Source organism: Manis javanica, chromosome 2 (assembly GCF_040802235.1).
Source record: "Manis javanica isolate MJ-LG chromosome 2, MJ_LKY, whole genome shotgun sequence".
NCBI lineage: Eukaryota > Metazoa > Chordata > Mammalia > Pholidota > Manidae > Manis > Manis javanica.
The window spans coordinates 39,654,419-39,679,390 of NC_133157.1; the positions used below are offsets into that span (position 1 = coordinate 39,654,419).

Genomic DNA, 24,972 nt, shown 5'->3' on the forward strand with positions numbered 1-24,972 from the left:
AAAATAAATACCTGCCATAAAGTGATGGGTCCTGAGTGTTTTAGAATTACTATTAATATTCTAAAGGTAGATCAAACATTGTTGGTGCCAGAAATGTTATGCCATTATGCTAAGGTAATTATTACATTTTTTAAGTGTACCGATTTTGTCATAAATATTTAACCAATTTTCAGATATAATAGATATCACTTGATTTTTTTTCAAATCATAGTTTTCCCCTCCTCTGTTTTGTAAGCCATGTAGTACAATACCATATAGAAGGTTGTATATATTTGTGTGCATACACATAAGTGTGTATAAGAATAGTAGGTATCCTTGTGAAAATTAGAAATGGTAATATATTTTTAATGATTAATGAAAATGTTCAGTCAGCAGTTGGGAAATGAACAACTCTTTGGTGGTATCCTAATGTATTTACAATAGCAGAGGCTAAAGTGTATGTGATAAGACACATACATAAATTTTACCTGCAGCACTTCAGCAGCAGTATAGTAGATCTGGCCTGTGCTGGTATTTTTTAATGAAGTGAGAATAGTGAAGTATCCTAGATGTATGTGTGCACTGAGAATTTATTTGCCAAATATTAATCAGTCATTACCTATTAATATGATGGAAAATTCTATATGAAGTAAATGTGTTCAAAATATCTCTTTAGACAAAGATAAAAATAGTTCAGACATCTAATAAAGAAGATAACAAATATGAAAAAACAAAAAAGCAAGAACATTTCAAAGACAAAGTAAGAGACTGTTCATTTATAAAGGAATGAAGTCATAAAACATAAGCATAAAATGATTATCATGTCTTTTTCATTTTCTTGCAAGTTCTACAGTTAGTGGCTTCACTGAGGAAGGCTGTAGGCCTTCATATAGTCAAATACTCAAGTTGGTCTGAAGAGAACCCTCCCTATTAAAACACTGTCTCTGTGCTAAATCCTAAATCTGTACAGCTTTCTGTATAGGAATTACCTATTTGATAGAACAGAGGAGAGGAAGACATGGAAAGCACATTTCTTCTCTGATTTCTTTATGTCCATAAGGGCTCTTCTCTATTCAATCCTGGGTACAAGAAAACTTAATGCACAGGTACTCCCCAGGTCATGAGAAACTAGTACCAAGAATCCCAGGTTTTTGCTTTTGTTTCTCAGCCACAATAAGGGACTATTAGAATAAACAACATTTAAGCGCACAGGTGTCCAGCACATGAACGTGGGAAACGTATTTTACTGGCACTGCAACTGGGAAACTATGAGACTGCTAGGGGTTGAGTTTATTCTCCTGTTCTTGTCACTGCCACATAAAAGAATTGAAAGGTGGAGATACAATAGAGAAGCAGAGTGAAAGTTTCATTTAAATACACTCCAAGGAAGGAGTAGGCCACAGGCAAGATGGCAAAGTCAAGAAAGTGAAGTTCATTGAACTCCTGGTCAGCATTGGGCAAATCCCTTACCAACTCCTAAAGCCAGGGTCAGTGGTCACCTGGCATTCAATGTGGGCTTGGATCTGCATGACGTGGGGATGAAGCCCCATCACCCCAGGATTTGGGGAAGCCGCAGAGCCTGAATGGAGTGAGATTATGTTCTGAGAAACTCCCAGAGCAAAGAAAGGGAATTTTCAGACAGGCTATTAAAGAGCATGATCATACAGCCAAAGTCTTGTCTGGGTAACCCACCTGACAGGAACTTGCAAGTCCAAATCAGAGCCCTCAGTAGCCCCTCCCTACTTTTCTATAGTAGAACAGAGAGAGACACACTGGAAGAAAGGGGAGTGCAGGCAACTTCCCCCTGCACTTACGGGTTTAGGATCTGAGGTTTTATAGTGCTTTTGGGTAAGGGTTAGCATAAGACATGATTTTTACAGGTGATTTATAATTCCTTGGAAGTTTTGTCTTAAGAATAGGGTTTAGACCTAACCGAGGAAGTGAAAGACCTATACTCTGAAAACTACAGGACACTCATGAGAGAAATTAAAGAAGATATCAATAAATGGAAAGACATCCCATGCTCATGGACAGGAAGAATTAATATTGTCAAAATGGCCATCTGCCTAAAGCAATCTACAGATTCAGTGCAATCCCTATCAAAATAACAATAGCATTCTTCAATGAACTAGAGAAAATCATTCTAAAATTCATATGGAACCACAAAAGACCCTAAATAACCAAAGCAATCCTGAGAAGGAAGAATAAAGCATGGGGGATTATGCTCCTCAACTTCAAGCTCTACTACAAAGCCACAGTAATCAAGACAATTTGGTATTGGCACAAGAACAGACCCATAGACTAATGGAACAAAATAGAAAGCCCAGATATAAACCCAAGCATAAATGGTCAATTAATATATGATAAAGGAGCCATGGATATACAATGGGGAAATGACAGCCTCTTAAACAACTGGTGTTGGCAAAATTGGAGAGTTACATACAAGAGAATGAAACTGGATTATTGTTCAACCCCATATACAAAAGAAAACTCAAAATTAATCAAAGACCTGAATGTAAGTCCTGAAAACATAAAATTTTTAGAAGAAAACATAGGCAAAAATCTCTTGAATATAAACATGAGGAACTTTTTCCTGAACACATCTCCTTGGACAAGGGAAACAAAATAAAAAATGAACAAATGGGACTACATCATACTAAAAAGCTTCTGTACAGCAAAGGACACCATCAGCAGAACAAAAATGCATCCTACAGTATGGGAGAATATATTTGTAAATGACATATCTGACAAGGGTTTAACATGCAAAATATATAAAGAACTCACACGCATCAACACTCTAAGAGCAAATAACCCTATTAAAAATGGGTAGAAGATATGAACAGACATTGCTCAAAAGAAGAAATTCAGATGGCCAACAGGCACATGAAAAGATGCTGCACATTGCTAAGTATCAAGGAAATGCAAATTAAAACCACAATGAGATATCACCTCACACCAGTTAGGATGGCCAACATAGAAAAGACTAGGAAGAGCAAATGCTGGCAAGAATGCAGAGAAAGGGGAACCCTCCTACACTGCTGGTAGGAATGTAAGCTAGTTCAACCATTGTGGAAAACAATATGGAGGTCCCTCAAAAAACTAAAATAGAAATACCATTTGACCAGGGAATTCCACTCCTAGGAATTTACCCAAAGAAAACAATTCAGACTCAAAAAGACATATGGACCCCTATGTTTATCGCAGCACTATTTACAATAGCCAAGATATGGAAGCAACCTAAGTGTCCATCAGTAGATGAATGGATAAAGAAGAGGTGGTACATATACACAATGGAATACTATTCAACCATTAGAAAGAAACAAATCCTACCATTTGCAACAACATGGATGGAGCTAGAGGGTATAATGCTAAGTGAAATAAGTCAGACAGAGAAAGACAAATACCAAATGATTTCCTTCATTAGTGGAGTATAACAATGAAGCAAAACTGAAGGAGCAAAATAGCAGCAGACTCACAGACTCCAAGAAGGACTAGTGGTTACCAAAGGGGAGGGGTGGGGGAGGGCAAGAAGAGGATTGTGGTGTGTCATGATTGGTACACATGGTATGTGTGAGGTCACCAGGAAGACAGTGTAGCTCAGAGAAGACAAATAGGGACTCTGTGGCATCTTACTACACTGATGGACTGTGACTGCAATGGGGTATAGGGAGGGACTTGATAATAAGGGTGAATGTAATAACCACATTGTTTTTCTTGTGAAACCTTTTTTTTAATATTTTAAGTTCTGTACCTATTTTCCATCAAAATCCTTTGAACCACATGAAATTGTCAACCCTCAAATTTTTTTTAATTTTTTAATTTTGATATCATTAATGTACAGTTACTTGAACAACATTATGGTTACCAATCTCCCCCCCATTGTCAAGTCCCTCCCACATACCCCATTACAGTCACTGTCCATCAGCATAGTAAGATACTATAGAATCACTACTTGTCTTCTCTGTATATACTGCCTTTCCCATGTCCCCACCCACATTATGTGTGCTAATCGTAATGCCCCATTTTCCCCCTTATGTCTCCCTTCCCACTCACCCTACCAAGTCCCTTTCTATTTTGTAACTGTTAGTCCATTCTTGAGTTCTGTGAGTCTGCTGATGTTTTGTTCCTTCAGTTTTTGCTTTGATGTTATACTCCACAGATGAGTGAAATCATTTGAATATACTTGTCTTTCTCTGCCTGGCTTATTTAACTGAGCATAATTCCCTCTAGCTCCATCCATGTTGTTGCAAATGGTAGGATTTGTTTTCTTCTTATGGCTGAATAATATTCTATTGTGTATATGTACCACATCTTCTTTACCCATTCATCTACTGATGGACACTTAGGTTGCTTCCATTTCTTGGCTATTGTAAATAGTGCTGCGATAAACATAGGTGTTCATATGTCTTTTTCAAACTGGGATGCTGCATTCTTAGGGTAAATTCCTAGGAATGGAATTCCTGGGTCAAATGGTATTTCTATTTTGAGTTTTTTGAGGAACCGCCATAGTGTTTTCCACAATGGTTGAACTAGTTTACATTCCCACCTTGTGAAACCTTCTTAAGAGTATATATCAATTATACCTTAACAAAAAGAAAAAAGAAAAAAAACAATAGGGATTATGTGACTGTGTTGGTCTAGATCTCAGCATTCTTTGACCACATAGGTTTATTTACACTTTGGAGATCTGTCTCCTGTCTTGGTTACAAAATTACTTGGTTAAGGGGCTGGAAGAACAGGAAAAACAGCATATGGATTAAGTTAAAGAATAAGCTGGACCTTTTTGGCAGTCTAAGTAGATTTTTGCTGAGGAATGATCTAATTGGTACAATGAATGCATGGGCTGCACTCCGATAGTGTCTTTATCTGGGGAATGTCCAGGTTGCTCTTGGTCTTTGAAATTTAAGCTAAGTAACTAATTACGTCTGTGGGTCCTTTCTGGCTCTCATATTTTATCTGGTTAACACTTTTGAGTCCCTTTTTGTGGGCTCCACTGGCTTTGTTCTCCCTCCAACCCTCTCATGTCTGTCTTTCTATCTAACAAAGCTATGAAGTACACCAATTCTTTTGTTCCTTAGATCTGTATTCAATAAACAAATATGGTAATCTTTTCCCTAAATACTCATTTGTTTTTAAATGTATGTTTACAAGTACTGAGCCATTTTACAATCAATTTAATGTAGCTTTAACGTTTTTTTGGTAAAATATATTCATGTTCTAACTTAAGCCCGTATGTGATTTTTTTTATGTTGAAATAACATAAACAGTTAGTGAAAGATACGTATCTTTGAAAACAGTGCTCATGTTTAAGATTTTAAATGACAACCCTTTAGTTTAATTCAAAGAGCTTCTTATCAAGAGGACAACCCTCCTAGAGTGAGCTGATAGTTTAAAAGTATTGTTATCTTCTATGCTTTGTAATGTCTGTTTAACTAAAAGTGGTTCTGAAACATTTTTATACTTGCCCCAAAATTTATGCTTGATCAAAATAAATTATTGAGCAATCTTATCTGTGCCAGCTTGAAGAAAAAAATAATTTTCTTTTTAAAGAAGAAAGCCTCTTTATAGGTTTGTTTTAACATAAGAACTAAGAAGACTAGCATGAAGGAAATATCTATAGAGAAGACTGTTTTCCATTTTGCAGAGCATAATCAAATTCCAATATCAGTGTATTTCATGTACATTCTGTATTATTTGTAAATTTTTACCTTATCTTTACCCCTTAAGACATAGCAATAAATTATTAGGATGATGTATTATATCTAAAAATATTATATATAAATATTAATACATTATTAATTAATGAAGTTGCATTTCTTGGACAGTATACCAGTGATTCTCCTGTTAGGAAGTAATGAAATAACTTGGTGGGTAATAGCTTTGTAGTGGGAAAAATCTGTGTTCATAACCTGGCTTAACTTTTCAAGATCAAGTTAGTTAAAACTGCCTCTTCAATGAAGCTAGCGATATGCTTCAATAATCTTCTTTCCTTTCCCTCCCAAAGTCCACACCCAAAGCCTTAACCTTTGTACATTATACCTCAGATGCCAGGGAAAGCAAAGCCCAAAAAAGCATAGCTGATAACAAAGAAATTGTTTCTCCTCTAAATATTCAGAGGAATCACTCTTAATTGATCCAATCATAATTTCCTGAAATGGTGAACCTCTCAAACCTGACCAGACAGACTCTGTTAATGTTCAGAATACAATATGCTATAACAAATGGGTTCATCAGTACATCAGTGTGTGTATTAGCAGTGAATGATTTTTTGAAAATTCTCTAATTCTTATTAGCAATTCTGTTGTCTTTAAAAGTTTCAAGTACAGCTATCAAAATCCAAAAATTAAATACTGTTTGAATTAACCACAGATTGTTATTTCATGCATCTTATATCTACATCAAGGAAATGAATGTATAGTGACACAATAATGCCTAATATTTTACTTGAAATAATACTTCTACAGAGCTTAACAAAAGACTTTCTTATTACATTGTATGCCCTCTAAACACTGCAACAGGAAGTAAGTAGTTGAAAAAAAAATGCTTGCAATGTTTAAATTCCTTTAAAAAGTATTGCATAGTCAATAAGGGATCCAGAATTTGAAATTTAGCAAGGTTCTGACTCGAATTCCAATCCTTTTTTCAGTATAATAGTTTATAATTTTTTCCATTTTTCATAGGTACTCAAGAGTTAGCTATACTATGTAAACATACTAAATGACATCTCTGAAGTAATTTGATACTGTTGCTAATAAGGATAAAATTACCAATTCATATTTGTTTGCAGCAAAGACTTTTAATTGTTGCCATCTTTCGACTACCTTTTTATAAAGCACAATTATGTGCCTACACATAACAAAGAGGTAAAAATGAAAATGTAATTCCATCTGAAACAGTGATATAATTTATTGAATTGGCTAATGTTTGCTAAACACAGTGTTGGATTCCCCTGAGGAAGGCGCCGCCCCAAATCACTCACCAAAGACGTTTCTTGATGCAACAAGCAAGAGGAATTTATTCAGAAGCCAACTAGTTGGGGTCCAAGTCAGCCCGTCGCAACGGGTCTCAACGAGGACCCTGAGTACTTACAACTAAGTGGTTATATAGGCTTTTCTGAGGCATTCAGCCCTAGAGAATTACCATGGTTACAGATTATGTTGTAGTAATGAGATAACAATACTACATAGCAAGATAACAATACTACAAAGGCAGTAATTTTTCAAACCTACGATTTCTGGGTTAGTGCCACGTCCTGGGGGTGTAGCAAGGTAGGGTCAGCTTTTATGTTTAACTAACCGAAAGGTTAGCACTGCCAGCAGTCATGATTGATTAACTTGTTTTTCCAGAGGAGTTACCTGGTTTCAGTTGTTCCCTCTGAGTCATATATCAGAATGGCTTTTTGGGCTTCAAGATGGCTACTCTTAGGCTAACTTATTTCTCAGGGAGGTTGGGGTCCTACATTCCCCACTTCTTTTTCTGAACATTCTAATCATGGAATGTTGGTGTCTTCTTGATGTGTGAGGGTATGATACTGTTGTCTCAGCATTAGCACCTGCACAGCACTTACTCTTTCTCTAATAAAGGTTATTACTCGATTTAAAATGCAGGGACCTAAGGTGAGGAGCAATATAAAAATAAGCAGGGGTCCTGTCAAGGTGGATATTAGAGTTGTAAGCCATGGGGATCTAGAGAACCAGGATTCAAACAGGCTCTGGTTAGCTTCTCGTTCTCGCTTTCGCTGATCTAATCTTTCTCTTAATTTAGACATTGAGTCTCTTACTACTCCAGTATGGTCTGCATAGAAGCAGCACTCTTCCTTTAGAGCTGCACATAATCCACCTTCTTTTAGAAATAGTAAATCTAATCCTCGTCTGTTTTGCAGCACTACTTCAGAGAGAGAGGTTAGGGACTCTTCAAGTTTAGAAATAGACTGTTCTATAGTTCTCAAATCTTCATCGATAGCTATTCTTAGTCCTTCATAATGTTGGTTCTCTTGTATAATTGCAGCCGCCCCTGTTCCTACTCCGGCTGCGACTCCTACTCCTAGTAATACAGCTAGAGTGAGTGAGACTGGCTCTCTCTTATACCTTAGTCTAGGTTCTAATTCTGCCACGAATGAGAAGTCATCATGATACATTAGTCTGGGTACTAACTGGACCATTATACAGAATTCGTGGGAGAAATTGAAGACAGAGGTGGAAACACATGGAGTTAGTCCAGTATTACAGGCCCACCATCCTTCAGGTGGTGGGACTAAATACCTGTTTTCTCTTGTGGGGATCATGGGGATGGTCTCATTACATAAATTTTTATGCGTGGCGGGAACCGTACCTAGACACTTTCCTATTCCAGACACTTCGGTTAGTGTTAGCTTTTTATGACTGCCCCAACTACAAATTTCGTGGCTGGTTGTATTCTTAAAATCAGCTGACAATCCCAGCCCTTCATAATAAGGTGGTCTAGAAGAAAAACATAACCAACAGGACTCTGTAGTTTTAGGGTCGGTGGCATTTAGGACTCTGAAAGCTCCCTCAACAAGGTTGAGGAGGCGCTGTCCATTGCTAGAAAAGGAGGTCAGTGGGCTAGGAGCAAAGACGGGGACAGCTGAAATAGTTAGGGTTCTTTTCGGGGCTGGGGTTGGGAGGCGAGGCTGATCTGGTAAGACAGCGTTTGGTCCTACTGGAATAGCTGGGAGGGTTTCTACTTTGAGTCTAAGAGTGAATACAACTCCATTATCATATCCTTCCTGATAGAGTCTTAATCCCCACATGAGCCCTCTTTCCCAATTTGCCTCCTTTCCGGCTTCAGTAAAGGAAATATCAATAAGATTACAGGTAGAGCTGGTCATACATTGGGCCTGAGTACTGTTTCTTTTAACTCTTATAAGACTTGGAGGGGAGCTCCCGGCATTTCTGCCTATCCAATGACATGTCCCTGTTTGTTCACAGCCCCAATTTTTGCAGAAAAAGTCTGTCTGCCCACCACACTGTGAGGCCTTAGCACGATCGGTTGAGGGGGCTGGGCACACATAGAAGCAGGTATCTTGGAGTTTTTTCATAGAAGCCCGAGATCCACATCCTGGCCTTCCTATTCTACCTCCGTGCCGAGGGTCTTGTTTGAAGAGAGTACATATGTCTACAGTGAGGGTAGGCCACCAAGTCCCCCTAGGATGCTGTTCTGTTAACTGGACTACTACTTGGTGGGAAGCTGGGGTAATGATTTGCCATGTCAGTAACCTGGGTTCATGGGGGTTAGGGTTCTGGTGGGTTGGAAGTAGCAGGAGCATCAGAATTACTAACAGCATAATTCTTTTTACACAAGCGAAGCTTAAGGGGGTTATCAGTCCGAGTTACTCGCCAGTCCGGGTCCGGGGGTGCCTTCTTTAGATGTGAAGCGTGTATCCAGGAAGAGACACCGTCCACTTTTACAGCTGTGGGAGTAGTCAGGAGGATGATGAAAGGTCCCTTCCACCGTGGCTTGAGGTTTCCTGTCCGGTGCCTTCTCACGTAGACTGGGTCTCCCACCTGGAACTGGTGAGGCACCGAGAGGTCTTCTGGCTGATAGGCTTCCTTGATGGAGGCCCACACCTCTTTCTGCACAGCCTCCAAGGCTCGTAACCTTTCAAGCAAAAACTTAGTAGTTGCACACTCAGGGAATGTATGAAGATGTGCTGACTGAAGCGGGGCCGGGGCCCCAAACATTATTTCAAAAGGCGTTAGTCCAAAGCGGCTGGGAGTGTTCCTAACTCTAAACAGGGCAAAGGGAAGGAGGACTAACCAATCACATAAGCCAGTCTCTATGGACAATTTAGTCAAGGTCTCTTTTAGAGTTCTGTTCATCCTTTCTACCTGTCCTGAGCTCTGGGGCCTGTATGCACAATGCAATTTCCAATCCGTCCCCAGGATCTTGGCCAATCCCTGACTTACCTGGGCAACAAAAGCAGGGCCGTTGTCGGAGCCGATTACCTTTGGAATCCCAAACCTGGGAAATATTTCTTCAAGGATTTTTTTAGACACCGTCTGAGCTGTTTCAGTTTTGGTGGGGAACGCCTCTGTCCATCCTGAAAATGTGTCTAGAAAAACTAGAAGGTACTTGTATCTATACTTAGCAGGCTTAATTTCAGTGAAGTCAACTTCCCAATAAGTTCCTGGGCGATCTCCTCGAAGTCTTTTCCCGGATATTGCTTGATTTTTGCTCACGTTTACTAATTGACAGGGAACACAATTTTTTACAATCTCGTCAGCTAATTTTCCTAATCCAATAACATGATAAGGGGAGTCTCGAACTAAAGTCTTTAGGTTTTTTGCTCCCAAATGTGTCAGTTGATGTAATTGCCTTAAGTATTCTTCTGCCTCTTTCCGGGGCAGGACAACTTTCCCTTTTTCAGACTTGTATATCTCTTGGGGTGAGGAATTTTTGAACCCTAATTTGTTTATACAAACGAGATCTTCAGGTGTGTACTGGAAGCTCTCGATGTGAGTGGCTTCCGGACACACTTGAAGGGGCAAAATGTTCATTCCCTGAGCCGCTTGCTTTGCGGCTTGGTCTGCTCTCCGATTTCCTCGAGCTATTGGAGAGTCATCTTTCTGGTGTCCAGGGCAATGCATTATTGCTACTTCTTTAGGCCTATGGATGGCTTCCAGCAAATCTAAAATTTCTTGTTTGTTTTTAACATCTTTCCCAGCAGAAGTTAACAGCCCTCTCTGTCTATAAATAGCCCCGTGTATATGAGCAGTGGCAAAGGCGTATCTGCTGTCAGTGTAGACGTTAAGTCTCTTACCTTCTGCCATCTTTAGGGCCTGAGTCAGGGCGATGAGTTCTGCTCGCTGTGCAGAGGTGCCCGTTGGGAGTCCACTGGCCCATACAACTCGGTCATCATCTACTACTGCAGCTCTGGCCATTCTCTTACCATCCATGATGTAACTGCTCCCGTCTGTATACCAAGTCAGGAGTCTCGTTCCCCCTAAGGGCTGATCTTGCAAGTCCTGGCGGGTTCCTGTCTCTTCAGCCAGGATTTCCTGGCAGGTGTGAAACACTTCTTTCTCCAAATCGGGGAGCAGAGTGGCCGGGTTTAGGATGGCAGGGGGGGAAAACTCTACTCGATCACGATTCAGGAGTAAGGTTTGGTAGTGAGTCATTCTGGCATTCGACATCCATCTCTCGGGTGGTTGCCGAATTACACTCTCCAACGCATGTGGAGCAACTACAGTAAGTTTCTGTCCCAGTGTCAGTTTGTCAGAATCTTTAACTAGGAGGGCCACAGCCGCCACTACTCTCAAACAGGCAGGCCATCCACTACTTACTGGGTCTAATTTTTTTGACAAATAGGCGACAGGTCTCTTCCAAGGTCCCCATTGCTGGGTCAACACTCCCTGAGCCACTCCACTCCGCTCATCCACAAAAAGGACGAATGGCTTAGTTACGTCTGGCAGGGCCAGAGCGGGTGCCGACAGGAGGGCTTTCTTGATTTCATCAAAGGCCTGTTGCTGTTCAGGTCCCCAAACAAACGGGGCTGCCTCTTTGGTTAGGGGGTACAGGGGGGCGGCTAAGGTGGCATATCCGGGTATCCACAATCTGCAGAACCCTGCTGTTCCCAGAAATTCGCGGACTTGGCGCGGAGTAGTAGGGACCGGGATCTGCGTCACAGTCTGCTTCCGGGCTTCAGTAAGCCACCTCTTCCCTTCTCTCAGGAAATACCCTAAATAAGTCACTTGTGGTTGGCAGATCTGTGCCTTTTTGGCAGATGCTCTATACCCCAGCCTAGTAAGTTCAGTCAAAAGGGCTTCAGTAGCCGCTTGGCAGACTTCCTGTGTAGGAGCGGCTATCAGTAAGTCATCAACATATTGTAACAAGGTTACCTGCGGGTTGGAGGCTCGGTAAAAGGCCAAGTCCTGGTGTAAAGCCTCGTCGAAGAGGGTAGGTGAGTTCTTGAATCCTTGTGGCAAGCGAGTCCAGGTCAATTGTCCAGTAGTTCCTGTGGAGGGGTCTTTCCACTCAAAAGCAAACAGCGGTTGGCTACTCTGGTGCAGGCGCAAACAAAAGAAGGCATCTTTTAAATCTAAGACTGTATACCAAGTATTTTCTGGGGCCAGAGAGCTTAGCAGGTTGTAAGGATTCGGCACAGTGGGATGAATGTCCTGTGTTCTCTTATTAACTTCTCTCAAATCTTGCACTGGTCGATAATCTCCTGTTCCCGCTTTCTTTACAGGCAGCAAGGGAGTGTTCCATGGGGATTTACATTTTACTAATATCCCCTGTTCTATGAGCCTCTGGATATGGGGCCTAATCCCATCTCTGGCTTCTTTACTCATTGGATATTGTCTCACAGTTACTGGTGAGGCTGAGGCTTTTAATTCTATGACCACCGGGGGTTGGTTTACAGCGAGTCCCATACCTGCCGTCTCTGCCCAGGCCCCTGGAAACTGGTTGAGCCACCTCTGATTAACTCGGGAGGGTTCTGGTTCCTTAAAAAGGCGGTACTCGTCTTCTAACTTTATAGACAGAATGCTTAGGCCCAAGGGTCTCTTTTTTCTATCAGTCACTTGGGTATCTTCAGTCTGAAAGGATATTCGGGCCCCGACTTTGGTCAAGATGTCTCTTCCCAACAAGGGTGTAGGGCATTCCGGTATAACAAGGAATGAGTGGTTTACTTGTCCCACTCCTAAGTCCACTGTTCTTTGGGTAGTCCATGCATATTGTTTCTGACCCGTGGCCCCAAACACCCAAGACTTTTTACTAGAAAGGGGGCCTCTAGCTTGGGTCAGTACTGAATGTTGAGCACCGGTATCTACCAGAAACTCAACGGGTTGCCCCTCCACCTTCAGAGTTACCCTAGGCTCGGGGAGGGGCTCCGAGCCCCGTCTTTCCTAGTCCTCATCTTCTAGCAGGGACAACACTTTCTTCGGAGGTCCCCGTGGTGGTTTCTTAGGGCAATCTTTCACCCAATGCCCCTTTTCCTTGCAGTACGCACACTGATCTTTATCCAAAGGAGGTCGGTTGCCCAGGGACCCTGCCTTACTAGTTCTACCACTAGAGGGCGGCCGTCCCTTACTTTCTAGTACTGCGGCCAAGATTTTTGTTAAATTTCTCTCATGCTTCCTATCTCTCTTTTCTTCTTTACTTTCCCTCTCCTTCTCTTTCCTTAACTCCTTCTCTTCTTCAGTCTCTCTCTTATGATAAACTTTCTCTGCTTCTTTCACTAAATCTCTCAGCGACAAATCCTGTAAGCCCTCCAATCTCTGAAGCTTTTTCTTAATGTCGGGTGCCGATTGCCCAATAAAGGCAAGGGCCACTGAAGCACTATGCCCCTCAGAAGTGGGATCAAAGGGGGTATACCGCCTGAAGGCTTCTATCAGGCGCTCTAAGAATACTGCAGGTGCTTCAGTGGCTCCCTGGCTGACCTCTCTTACCTTAGCTAAATTGGTGGGGTGTCTTGCGGCCCCACGGAGACCTGCCACCAGAGCCTGACGATAGATGGTTAGTCGCTCCCTACCTTCTGGAGAATTAAAGTCCCAGTTGGGTCTAGTCAACGGGAACCCCCTCTCTATGTCATGAGGGAGTTGCGAAGGCCGTCCGTCGGTTCCAGGCACATTCCTCCGTGCCTCCAGGAGAATCCTCTCTCTCTCTTCCGTGGTAAAGAGCACCTGCAAAAGCTGCTGACAGTCATCCCAGGTGGGCTGGTGGGAAAACATCAGAGACTCTACTAAACCAGTTAGTTTCTGTGGCTCCTCTGAAAAGGGCGGGTGGTTAGCTTTCCAATTATACAAATCAGCAGAGGAGAAGGGCCAATATTGCAGGGGTTGGAAAGGTGGTTCCCCTTCTTCTCCAAGGATGGGAACTCCATAAGACCGGAGAGGAAAGATACCCGGTGGGTCCAAGATGACCCCTCGGCGGCGCCGGGTGCCCTGGGCAGGTCCCGGAGCCTGCCCTACTGCCTCAGCATCAGGGACTGAGGGTGCCGGAGCTGGGGGTGCTGGGGGTGCTGAGGGTGCTGAGGGTGCTGGGGGTGGGGGCACCGGGGGTGCCGTAGGGGCAGGAGGGTAAGGAGGGGGAGGGGGATCATCAATTATAAGCGAATCCTGAGTATCAGGGTAAACTTTGGTAGTTTCCTTTTCCTTTTTCTGAGGTTGAGTCTGGGCAGCTAAAACTCGAGGGCCCATTTTCTTTTGCACCCAGGGCTTTACCCAGGGTGGTGGGTTCTCCACCAACTCTTGCCAGACTACAATGTAGGGTTGCTGATCCGGGTGTCCTTGAGACGAATCCTGAAAGACAACAGCTTTTACTGCTAATAAGGTGGGGAGATCAAAAGTCCCCTCCGAGGGCCACCCAACATTGTAGGTGGGCCATTCAGAGGTACAGAAAGTCTGCCATGGTCCCTTTTTCACTTCTACTGACAAGTTATGTGCCCTCGCTCTAACTTCCGTCCAATGATCTAGCATCAGGCTAAGGGGAGTCGTCACTGTCTGTCCCATTGTCAGTATAACAATAATTAGACACGTAAAGGACACAAAAAACAAAGACACACACAGATTAGACACACAGCGGCCGCTTCTGGTTCTTTTCAGAGCCTCGAACAGAAACCGAAAGGAATCAGAGGGTTGATATTCTCGGTGCCCAAAAATCAACCCTATCTCATCAGGTTCAGTTTGCCGGAAAAACAGACGGGAGGCTACCAGGCGTCCCTGGCCTCCCAACCTCCCTGGGGCGTCCCCCAGGGTTGCAGCCTGCGGTGCTCTAGTACGTCTACCGACCGCAGTCACAGCCCCTTTACGGGATTGAGACGGCTGCCAGACAGCGGGTACCCTTCAGAACTCCGACCGGTCTCACTGAAACAGAAAACAGAACACATACAACTCAAAGCGCCACTAATCTTACCTCTTCCTCCAAGAGCGACTTCGGGAGTGAAGCGGAGTGGACGCCCGATCCCAGACGAGCCCCCAAATGTTGGATTCCCCTGAGGAAGGCGCCGCCCCAAATCACTCACCAAAGATGTTTCTTGATGCAACAAGCAAGAGGAATTTATTCAGAAGCCAACTAGTTGGGGTCCAAGTCAGCCCGTCACAACGGGTCTCAACGAGGACCCTGAGTACTTACAACTAAGTGGTTATATAGGATTTTCTGAGGCATTCAGCCCTAGAGAATTACCATGGTTACAGATTATGTTGTAGTAACAAGATAACAATACTACATAGCAAGATAACAATACTACAAAGGCAGTAATTTTTCAAACCTACGATTTCTGGGTTAGTGCCACGTCCTGGGGGTGTAGCAAGGTAGGGTCAGCTTTTATGTTTAACTAACCGAAAGGTTAGCGCTGCCAGCAGTCATGATTGATTAACTTGTTTTTCCAGAGGAGTTACCTGGTTTCAGTTGTTCCCTCTGAGTCATATATCAGAATGGCTTTTTGGGCTTCAAGATGGCTACTCTTAGGCTAACTTATTTCTCAGGGAGGTTGGGGTCCTACAACAGTACCTTTCAGAAATATTCAAGTTCTATACATACTACTAAACAGCTAAGTCACATACCTCTCCAAGCCTTGGTTGGTCTCCTCCTTTCTTGTCTAATGCTGTTTGAAAAACTAAGAGATAGGGAATCAATTTCTAACATTTATAAATTAATGACAAAATATAATTCCCATTATGTCAAAGTGCTAGAAATTTCTGAGGGAATTACACTGGTCAGAAGAAAGGAAAGTAGGCTTTAGAGTAAGCAGATACTTAAAAGTTAGCAAAAAAAGACCCTCAAAAACTCACTTTGTTCATGTAAAATAAAGACTATAAAGCCTAACAAAGTGAGGATCACATGAGATTTACATGGAGAAATCATGGCATATGTTAGATGTATATCCTTGGCTATCCTATTTCATGTACTAAAACACTGAGACCTTCCAGCAGACAGAAATTGTGACTTTATATTCCTTTGTTCTATTTAAACTCAAAAATGATCATCTGAAAAAACAGATCAAGCTATGTGGATATTAAAGGAGGCTATACAAGCTAAACATTAACCCCTGATCCATGACTTTTGGGTCAATCTCAAATGAGGTTCCTTTGCCCTTTCAAGCTAATGAAATACTTAGACTCATTTCAAAAAAAAAATAGCCTTTTAAAAATATACATATACATTCAAAAGCATAATCACTTGGCTGTCATCCAAAACCTGGATTTTTCAAAAGGTCTCATTGAAAGCAAATATAATGGTAATTCAATTCTATTTATAAAATCATCAAAATACTATCTGATCTATAGCCAGGGTAGCTTACTCATTTGGCATACCCTAGAGTTTGCAATGGTTGTGCTCATTTGGGCACAGTTCCCAAGAGTCACAAGCATTTAAACAGTGACACACAAGTCAACCTCTGGAAACTTAATGAAAATCAGTTCTTTGTAGCCATTGCCTTTCAAAAAAGGTTAATCATAACTGCAGTAGCAACCACATGTATACTCATGTGATAAGTAGTAGGGAAAAGTGATTAATTTCTATTAAAAGTAAAATTAATAGTAATGATAAATTATAAATCTAAAAGAGTGATATATTTTTTTTTCTCTATGAGCTTGTGAATTTTTGTGAATCTGTGGAGAGAGGGTTGCCTGAAATCACATGGAAGTTTGTGACATTAAAGCACATGTGTTAGATAGGTGTGGCTCAGAGTGAATTTAAAAGTAAATAGCTGCTGTAGATGCATACTGTTTGTGTATTTCTACACAGGTTGCATCATTTGGGTTTAGAAGGCTGTGTTTTCCTAGGGTTTCTTGGGTCAAAATTGAACATAATCTGATGTGAAACTTGAGTTTTATTGAAATTATTTCCTAATATATGAATCTCATTGGAACAAATTAATATCTCAAAATGAACATTATAGCAGAACTGATTATAGCTGGACTATGAAACAAGACAAGAATCTTTTCCTACTTCCTTTCTTGCTCCCCTTCTAAAACCTAGTGAAAATCAGTGTCAATAATAATTGAAATGATTTGGTAATGTGACTCAAGGCAGAACAAAGAGAAACTCTTTTGGAATGCACTCATGGTGGAACTTAGTAAAGCAAGCCAACAGTACAGCCAGCCTGTGGAGAAGAAATGCTTGCATCCTGATGTTAGATTCAACATCAAAAAAAAATATCCAAAAGATACTGAAGATTACGTTATTGAAAAAACTAAACCTGGAATTACATAGATCTCTGGCATTGAAAATCGTAAATTCTTCCATTTAAACAATGACTATTAAATATTTATGGTCCTTTTGAGGGTTTGATGAATGCAGTTAAATATAAGATGTTAATGCTTAGGTTGGTCTAGTTCATTACTGGAAATAAAGCATGTAACTACTATAGAAAATATTTACATTTCTAAGGGTTTTGCTTTCTAAGATGGATACCATAGACTATAGAGTCATCCTATGACTTTTACATTCTATGAAAGGCTATGAAAAGAAGCAATTTCTGTATTTTTTTAAATACAGACTAAACCAAACTTATCCAATCAGATTATCTACTGATGACAATTTGAGTTATGGACAATTCTACTTTGCTCTGGGAATTTAATTTTTATGAACTCTGGCTTCCTTTGCATTATGATTTATTTTTGAGTTACCAGGATTCCAGGCCAGACTCCAACATGTGAATGAGAAAGTTGCTGCATATCACATCTACTAAATTGATGGTATTTTAATTTGACTATGAAAGTAATCCTCAAATTTCTTATCTGTGTATGTCTATTGTGTACAGTTGATGGAATTATACAGTTGTTTTTAACCTGTATCTTAAGATGCAGAATTGAAGCTGAGTAATCTGTATGAGATGGCATGTCTTTAAATAAGAAAACTTCTATTCCTCCCTGTAATTAGCTAATTACAATGATCTTTTTATAATGGTGACTCTAAGTATTAGGGTGGTGTACTGGGGGCTCTTAGAGATTAATCACCCAGATCTATCTGTCTTCTACTCTAGGGATATCTGAATAACACACAAATTCTGCCATCTTTAAAGGAAAATATAAGCAGGTATTTAAGTAAATTGAAACTAGTTTTGCATGATTTAGATATCAATTGCTCTGCTTTCTCAGCATTAGCTGGCTTCTATGGCAACTGTGGGAATGAACTTGAATGTACGACTTAAATTTTGAGCTGTAGGTGCTAGAAGAGATATATACCTGTGTGTGTTTCTGGCTCCCCATAATTCCCATTACTTATATGTGAGGTCATAACTTTCTTTTTCTCTTGTAAGTAGTGGTAAAGTCACACACACACACAAATGAGTTAGTCAAGGTTTGAGGTAAAGGTCTGTGTGCCAATAACAAGGCATTGAGTTTTTTACTTAAGCCTCTTATTCAACTCGCCATTTGACCACATACTCTTTACTGTGGTTCTCTAGGCTATAAATCTGTACCTACAGTAAGGTCTCTAATTAATCTAAGCACCAAGGAAATTTCAATTTTTATGTAAGATCATGAACATGCAGACATATTTATAACAAAAAAAACTTCTTAAAACATTTATCCCTTGTAAATTTGAGGCAATGCTGCTTGTAGACTTAGTTATTCCATACTAGGTATCTCAAAATGTGTCTGTCCTTTCTGACAAGCTTCATTGTTCTATAATTAAAAGCTCCAAGTAATTTTAGAACTTTACACTAATATTGAGTAAAGGTAATAAATGAGTCATTTTTGGTTACCTCTATAATTTCTATAAAGATTATAATTTATGAGAAAATTTAAAAGCAACCAAACCTAGTTTTCGTTACATTCCTTGTCTGTATAATTCTTATTTACTCTTCAGTAATTCTCCCATTAAGGTAAAAGCACAGAGGAATATCTTATGTAGGATACTAAATGTCTTTGAATATCTGGTCTGTTCTTCAGAAGAAGCTACAAAAAGTTATTCTTTACATTTATACCTGCTCCAATGCAAAAGAAATCCTAAGAGGTGGTTGGACTTTTTGTACTTTGGCATTATCCTGAGCAATTTTTTAACAAAAATGTATTTATATTTAAAAAGGTAGATTCCCTAACAATTATTGTTACTTGTTTTTGTGTTTATTTATTCTCTTCTAAATCTAGCCTGCAGTCCTTTCTCAGTGTAATAATGAACAGAGTTCTCTCTCTCAACTCCTTTTGACACCTACTGTCCCAAAATCAGAAAATAAAACTGCTGATTTGGCTTTTACATGAAATCCACGTTTAGCATTTTCCAGATAGCCACTAAGTAGCTCCAAGGTTTATTCCAAAAGGAGAATTAATAGAAATAAGTATGCATATGTTTTCTCCGTATATTAATTAGCTTTTTACTTTTGTAACAATCACCCTGTTTATCAAGTTCACAAGAAGGAAAGGGCTGACAATTTAAAAAAATAGAAGCCAAACCTCTCCAATGAGTTGCCTACAGATAAAATATTATTGATGTGACTAGATTTCAGAAGAGTTTGTTTCTGTCTACCTATTTCATTACAGATAGAAGCATACTCATGTTAATGTACAGAGTAACATTATAATTTGTAATAAATTAGTATTTAATAATATTTAAATCTTAGATTAAACTATCCTCATCATTTTTGACAGTAAACACATAGTCTGCTAGGGTGGATAGAACATCGTGGAGTTTTTTCAGTGTCCTACTCTCTGTGATGTGTTTTTAGCCTAAGAATAATCTTGACTCAATCCCTAGGAAGGGGTTTTATGTCATATATCAAAAAGAGGATTCCATTTGCCTCTATTTTGATGTTATTGATTGCTGCAGTAAATTGTTTAGAACCATTCAATTTTACCAAAAGATTTTTTTTTTCTTTTTCCCTACGCTCTCTTCTAAAAGCTACAGGATAGAAGGAGCAGAGAGGACAGTAAAAGAAAAATAATTTCATCAAAGTACTATACTTCCTCTTGACTATTAGTAATGCAAAAAGAGGTTCGGGAATAGATCTTTCTCATAGAAAGCTGACCTCAGTATAGGAAGCAGATCCCTTCAGAATATTTAACTAAACTGCATCTGGACTTCCAGGGCACTCCCAGCATACAGCTGATGGAGGAGTGAAAATAACTGCTAGGTAGCCAAAGATAATGGAAAAAGTAAAATTATAAAATTGAGGGAAACTTGCAAGAAAATAAAAGTGTGGCTGTTTAATAAAAATACTTTTGATATTATTTTCAACATTTTAAATGGAGATGTGAGCAAAAACCTTTCCTTCTGAAATATGGACCAAATTAAATTGGTTAATATCTACACAATAGAACTTAAAGTTGACCAAAAAAAAGGAGTTTTAAAAGAATTTAAACTGATTTTTTGGAAGTAGTTCTAAAAAAATTTAAACTGATTTTAATTTTTGGCTTTATCTCATATGTCTCATATCATGTATCACAGCCCCAGGTTAATATTTATGAAAATATTGCAGAGATAAGCCATAGGTTATTAAGGCAGATTAAAAGTGTCCACCTTGTGATACACTAGGATACTCTTTTGTCATTGTCTTTTTAAAGCGTAATCAGAAATTTCATAAATGCATACTCAAATGTTACCCGAGTGTAGTCCAGTTTGAATTGTTCAACATTGTCATACAATTTGAAGTATGCCCTGTTTTTTTCCTATTTTTGAAATGCCTAAATTGTACTATGCATTATGTTACACCTTTGCAAGTAAAAATATTTCAAAGCTTTAAAATTGTCAAGTTTTCTTTAAGCAAATACTGTTATATTCAATTTCCCATATAATTTCAACCTTTGCATGGGGCATTCCCCTGAAATCCAACCCAGAATCATATTCTCTGTATCACAAGCTAAAAAATGCTCAATAAGCTTCCTAAATTACATAAATTTCCTGATCTTTATCTCTTACCCTGAAAAAGTGGGGAATAGAGATATGTACCTCTAAGGAAAGTTCGAGTTTTAAATCAAATCCTCACAAACAAAAAACATACGTACAGTTAAGAGATGTGGAGGAAATTCTCAGTGTGGCTGCCTGGGTTTAATTGGCATTTGCTTCTGATAGGACTTGGGCTAGGTTACTTTCCCTGTACTTTAGTTTTATCATCTCTAAAATGGTGATATAATGGACCCTACCTAGTAAAGCTGATAGAGGTTTCACGGAGAAGTCCATGAAAAGCACTTAAAACAGCATCTGACGACCGGTTGAGACCTGAGATTCAGTCAGCACTGTCCCTTGTGGACTCACTAGTTGTCCACTGCTGGTATCTCTTCAGATTGGTTAGTGTCATGTCATTATATTAATTTATTAAGAATAAATAAAATGTTTAAGAACTGGCAGAGTTCTTTGAAAAGAAGGTGATGTTTCGTCAAATACTAACAATGTTATGTCATTGTTGACCTAACAAGGACTGGATAATACTGGCTTGTAGTAAAAAAATCTGAATTTCTCTACAGTATAAAAAGGATTCATTTTTTTTTTCTGTGAAGATTCCATGAAGAAAAATTGAGCCAATCCAGTAATAACCCAGATAAACTGACAAGAAAAAGCATAGGTCTTAGAGAAAAATGTCTAAACAAAATGGAGGATACTGACCCTCAAAGAGGGTATGGCCATTGAAAATTTCCTGAAGAAAGATACCTCCTAGGATATTTCAATGTGTCTAATATTCACATTTAATTTTAAATTGCTCTTAAACATTACTCTAAATGTCCAATGTTAGTATACAACATATTAAGTATTCTGCTGGTATCACTTATCAGGAGTCTTCAGAAAAATGTGACTACATACAAATTGAGGGAAAATTAAGGAAAAGAAGCTCTTTCCCCACACTTCAAAAAACCTCAAATAGATAGGAAAACAAACAAGAGGAAACACCCAAGAAAAATTAAGTATGTAGCTGGGGTGAGTAGGAGAAATGCATAATCTTCAGGAATTTCCAGAAAGTGGAAGAAAGTTTTGGTTTCAACTATAATTTAAATGTATATTAAGCCATTTATAAACAGCAATTTGTGGAATTGGCAGCTAAAATTTTGCTTATACAAAGACTAGTTAATGTGTCTTGATACCTTTAAACAAATAAAAAACATGTGTGTGTGTGTGTGTGTGTGTGTGTGTGTGTGTGTGTGTGTGTGTACAATACATGTACTTATGAAAAGACACAGGGTTTTTAGCATCATAAATAAATAGCACAGGAAGAGTTAAGTAGTTTATGGTATGTGCTACAGAGCTTTAACAGTGATATTTTGAAGAGATCTCTATCATCCTCAAAGACCTTTCCAGGTATGAACCTTGATTATCATCTAATCTACCATCCAATAGTTTTATTTTTTTTTACCAGCTTTATTGAGATACAGTTCACATAGATAAAACTCACCCATTTTAAGTGTACAGCTCAGTGGGCTTTTAGTATTTTCAGTTTGGCAACCATCATCACAAGCAGCTTTTGTTACCCCAAACAGAAAGGCCACCCTCTTAGCCCTCACTCTCCAGCTCCCTCCCCCTCTCAGTCCTAGGCAACAGCTAATCTACTGATACCTCTATAGAATTGCCTCTTCTGGACATTTCATACAAATGGATTCATATAATATGTGGCCCTTTGTGTCTTTCCCTTAAAATTTTCAAGGTCCATCTGGGTTGTAGCATGTTTTAGTACTTTATTTTTTCCCAGGTCTACTGAAGCATGATTGACAAATAAAATTTGTACATATTTAAGGTGTACAATGTGATGTTTTGATATATATATATATATACACACACATATAAAATAAAATAATTACCACAGACAATTAACATAACCATAACTTCTTAGTTTTGTTTTGTTTTTTTTTGAAGAGGAGCTGTACTTATTTGTATGTGTTTACGGCTATGTGACTAGAAGAAACTGGCATTAAGTCTCTAGTTTTTAAGTCTACAACAACATTGCTCAGTATTTTCAGCGACTAGGGAAAAGTCGTCACATAGTTATTTTTTAATTGTGGTAAGCACACTTAAGATCTCAGTAAAATTTCAAGTATACAGTACATTTCTGTTTTTTTATTGGGATGCATATAATAAAATGCACAAACCTTAGTATATGGCTTGATGAATAGTCATGTAACCATCACCCTGATCAAGATACCAAGCTTTCTGGTTTTCTTTCCCTTTCACCTATTTTACCCATACTCCCACTCCCCTTTCCAAAGAACCATCAGTCTGTTCTTTGTGTCCGAGTATATTTCAGTTTTGTTTGTTTATTCATTTGTTTTGTTTATAGATTCCACATGTAAGTGAAATCATATGGTATTTGCCTTTCTCTGCCTGACTTATTTCACTTAGCTTAATAGTGTCTAGGTTCATCCATGTTGCTGCAACTAGCAAGATTTCATGCTTTTTTATGGCTGATTAATATTCCATTGTATAAATGTACTACATCTTATTTACCCGTTAATCTATTGATGGACATTTAGGTTGTTTCCATATTTTGGTTATTGTAAATAATACTGCAGTAAATATAGGGGTACATATATCTTTTTGGATTAATAATTTTGTTTCTTTGGGTAAATTCTCAGAAGTGGAATTGCTGGTTTGTAAGGTATTTCTATTTTTAGTTTCTTACAAAGCCACCATATTGCTTTTCATAGTAGCTGCACCAATTTGAAATCTCACCAGCAGTATAGCAGGGTTCCCTTTTCTCCACATCCTTGCCAATACTTGTTATTTCTTGTATTGTTGATATTAGCTATTCAGACTACTGTGAAGTGATATCTCACTGGTTTTGATTTGCATTTCCCTGATGATTAATGATGCTGAGCATCTTTACATGTTTCTTTTGGCCATCTGTCTTCTTTGGAAAATGTCTGTTAAGGTCCTATGTCCCTTTTCTAATTGGATTATTTGTTGTTTTGGTGTTGAATTGTATGACTTATTTATATATTTTGGATACTAGCCCCTTATCAGATATATCATTTGCAAATATCTTCTCCCATGCAATAGGTTACTTTTTCACTTAACTGGTGGCTTCCATTGCTGTGCAGAAGTTTTTAGTTTGATATAGCCCCACTTGTTAATTATTGCTTCTATTTCCCTTGCCTGGGGAGACATACCCAGAAAAAATATTACTAGTACTGATCTTCAAAAGTTTATCACATATATTACTATTGACTAGTCACTATCATGTACATTAGTTCTCCAGAACTTACTCATTTTATAAGTGAAAGATTTTATCTGTCACCAAAAGTATTTAAAAAGCACAGCTTGGTTGTCATGTTTTGTGATTTTTTTATTTTACCTCTGAGAATTTCATAGACTATACGGAGCTGTATTTTCAAGAATCATCTTTTATCCAGATACTTAGGGAGTTCCTTATTAAATGTAACTAATATGTATGATACAATAAATGTAATAACTGTAAAATCTACATGATTGTTGGATTGTAAGACCGAGTGATATAATCTGGATACAAATTATTTGTCAAACATACTTATTGTAAATATTTAGTCCTATTCTGTGTCTTGTTTTTTGGTTGCTCAATAAAAATTTTTGAAGGTAAGTTTACAATTTTGTTACTTCTTTATAGCTCATTTATTTTCTTTTTATAACTCTTTTTATCTTAGGAAATCCTTACCTATTCTCACAAAGATTTTCTCCTATATTTCCTTTAAAACCTTTATAATTTTAGCTTTTACGTTTAAATCTATGATGTAGTTTGAGTGAATTTCTCAGTATACTGTAAGGTAAGTGTCCATGCTTCCTGTGTTCCGTTTGGAAATCAAGTGTCCCAGCTTCATTTGTTGAAGCAATTTTCCTTCTTTATTGATCTGTCATAGTACCTTTATAAAAATCAAGTGAATATATATGTATATCTGCTTCTGGATATTTAATAATATTCTGTTGATCTATATGTATATTATCTCGCATTGTCCTGATAATTGTAGTTTTATAATAGGTGTTAGAATCAGTGTATACCTTCTAGGTGTGATGTTTAAAAAATTTTTACTATTACAGATTTTTTGCATTTACATACAAATTTTAAGACCAGCTTTGCAGTTTCTAAGTATAAACTGACTGAAATTTTTATTTATTCAAGTGTTAATTTTCTTTAAT

General features: G+C 38.7%; 1 protein-coding gene across 1 annotated transcript; it reads right to left on the bottom strand.

Annotated features, from left to right (window-relative positions):
* Positions 1-6,817: 6,817 nt before the first annotated feature.
* LOC140845510 (uncharacterized) lies at positions 6,818-10,895 on the bottom strand. Its single transcript, XM_073219803.1, has 3 exons — positions 9,906-10,895; positions 9,408-9,597; positions 6,818-6,825 (listed from the first exon to the last, which is right to left on the bottom strand). The coding sequence occupies exons 1-3, from the start codon at positions 10,893-10,895 to the stop codon at positions 6,818-6,820; spliced, it is 1,188 nt and encodes a 395-aa protein (XP_073075904.1).
* Between the last annotated feature and the right edge of the window lie 14,077 nt (positions 10,896-24,972).

Coding starts and splice junctions, on each gene's coding strand:
- LOC140845510 (XM_073219803.1), bottom strand. CDS start 10,895: ATGGATGGTAAGAGAATGGCCAGAGCTGCAGTAGTAGATGATGACCGA. Junction 9,598..9,905: donor GCCCTGCTTTTGTTGCCCAG/GTAAGTCAGGGA, acceptor TTTGCTTGAAAG/GTTACGAGCCTTGGAGGCTG.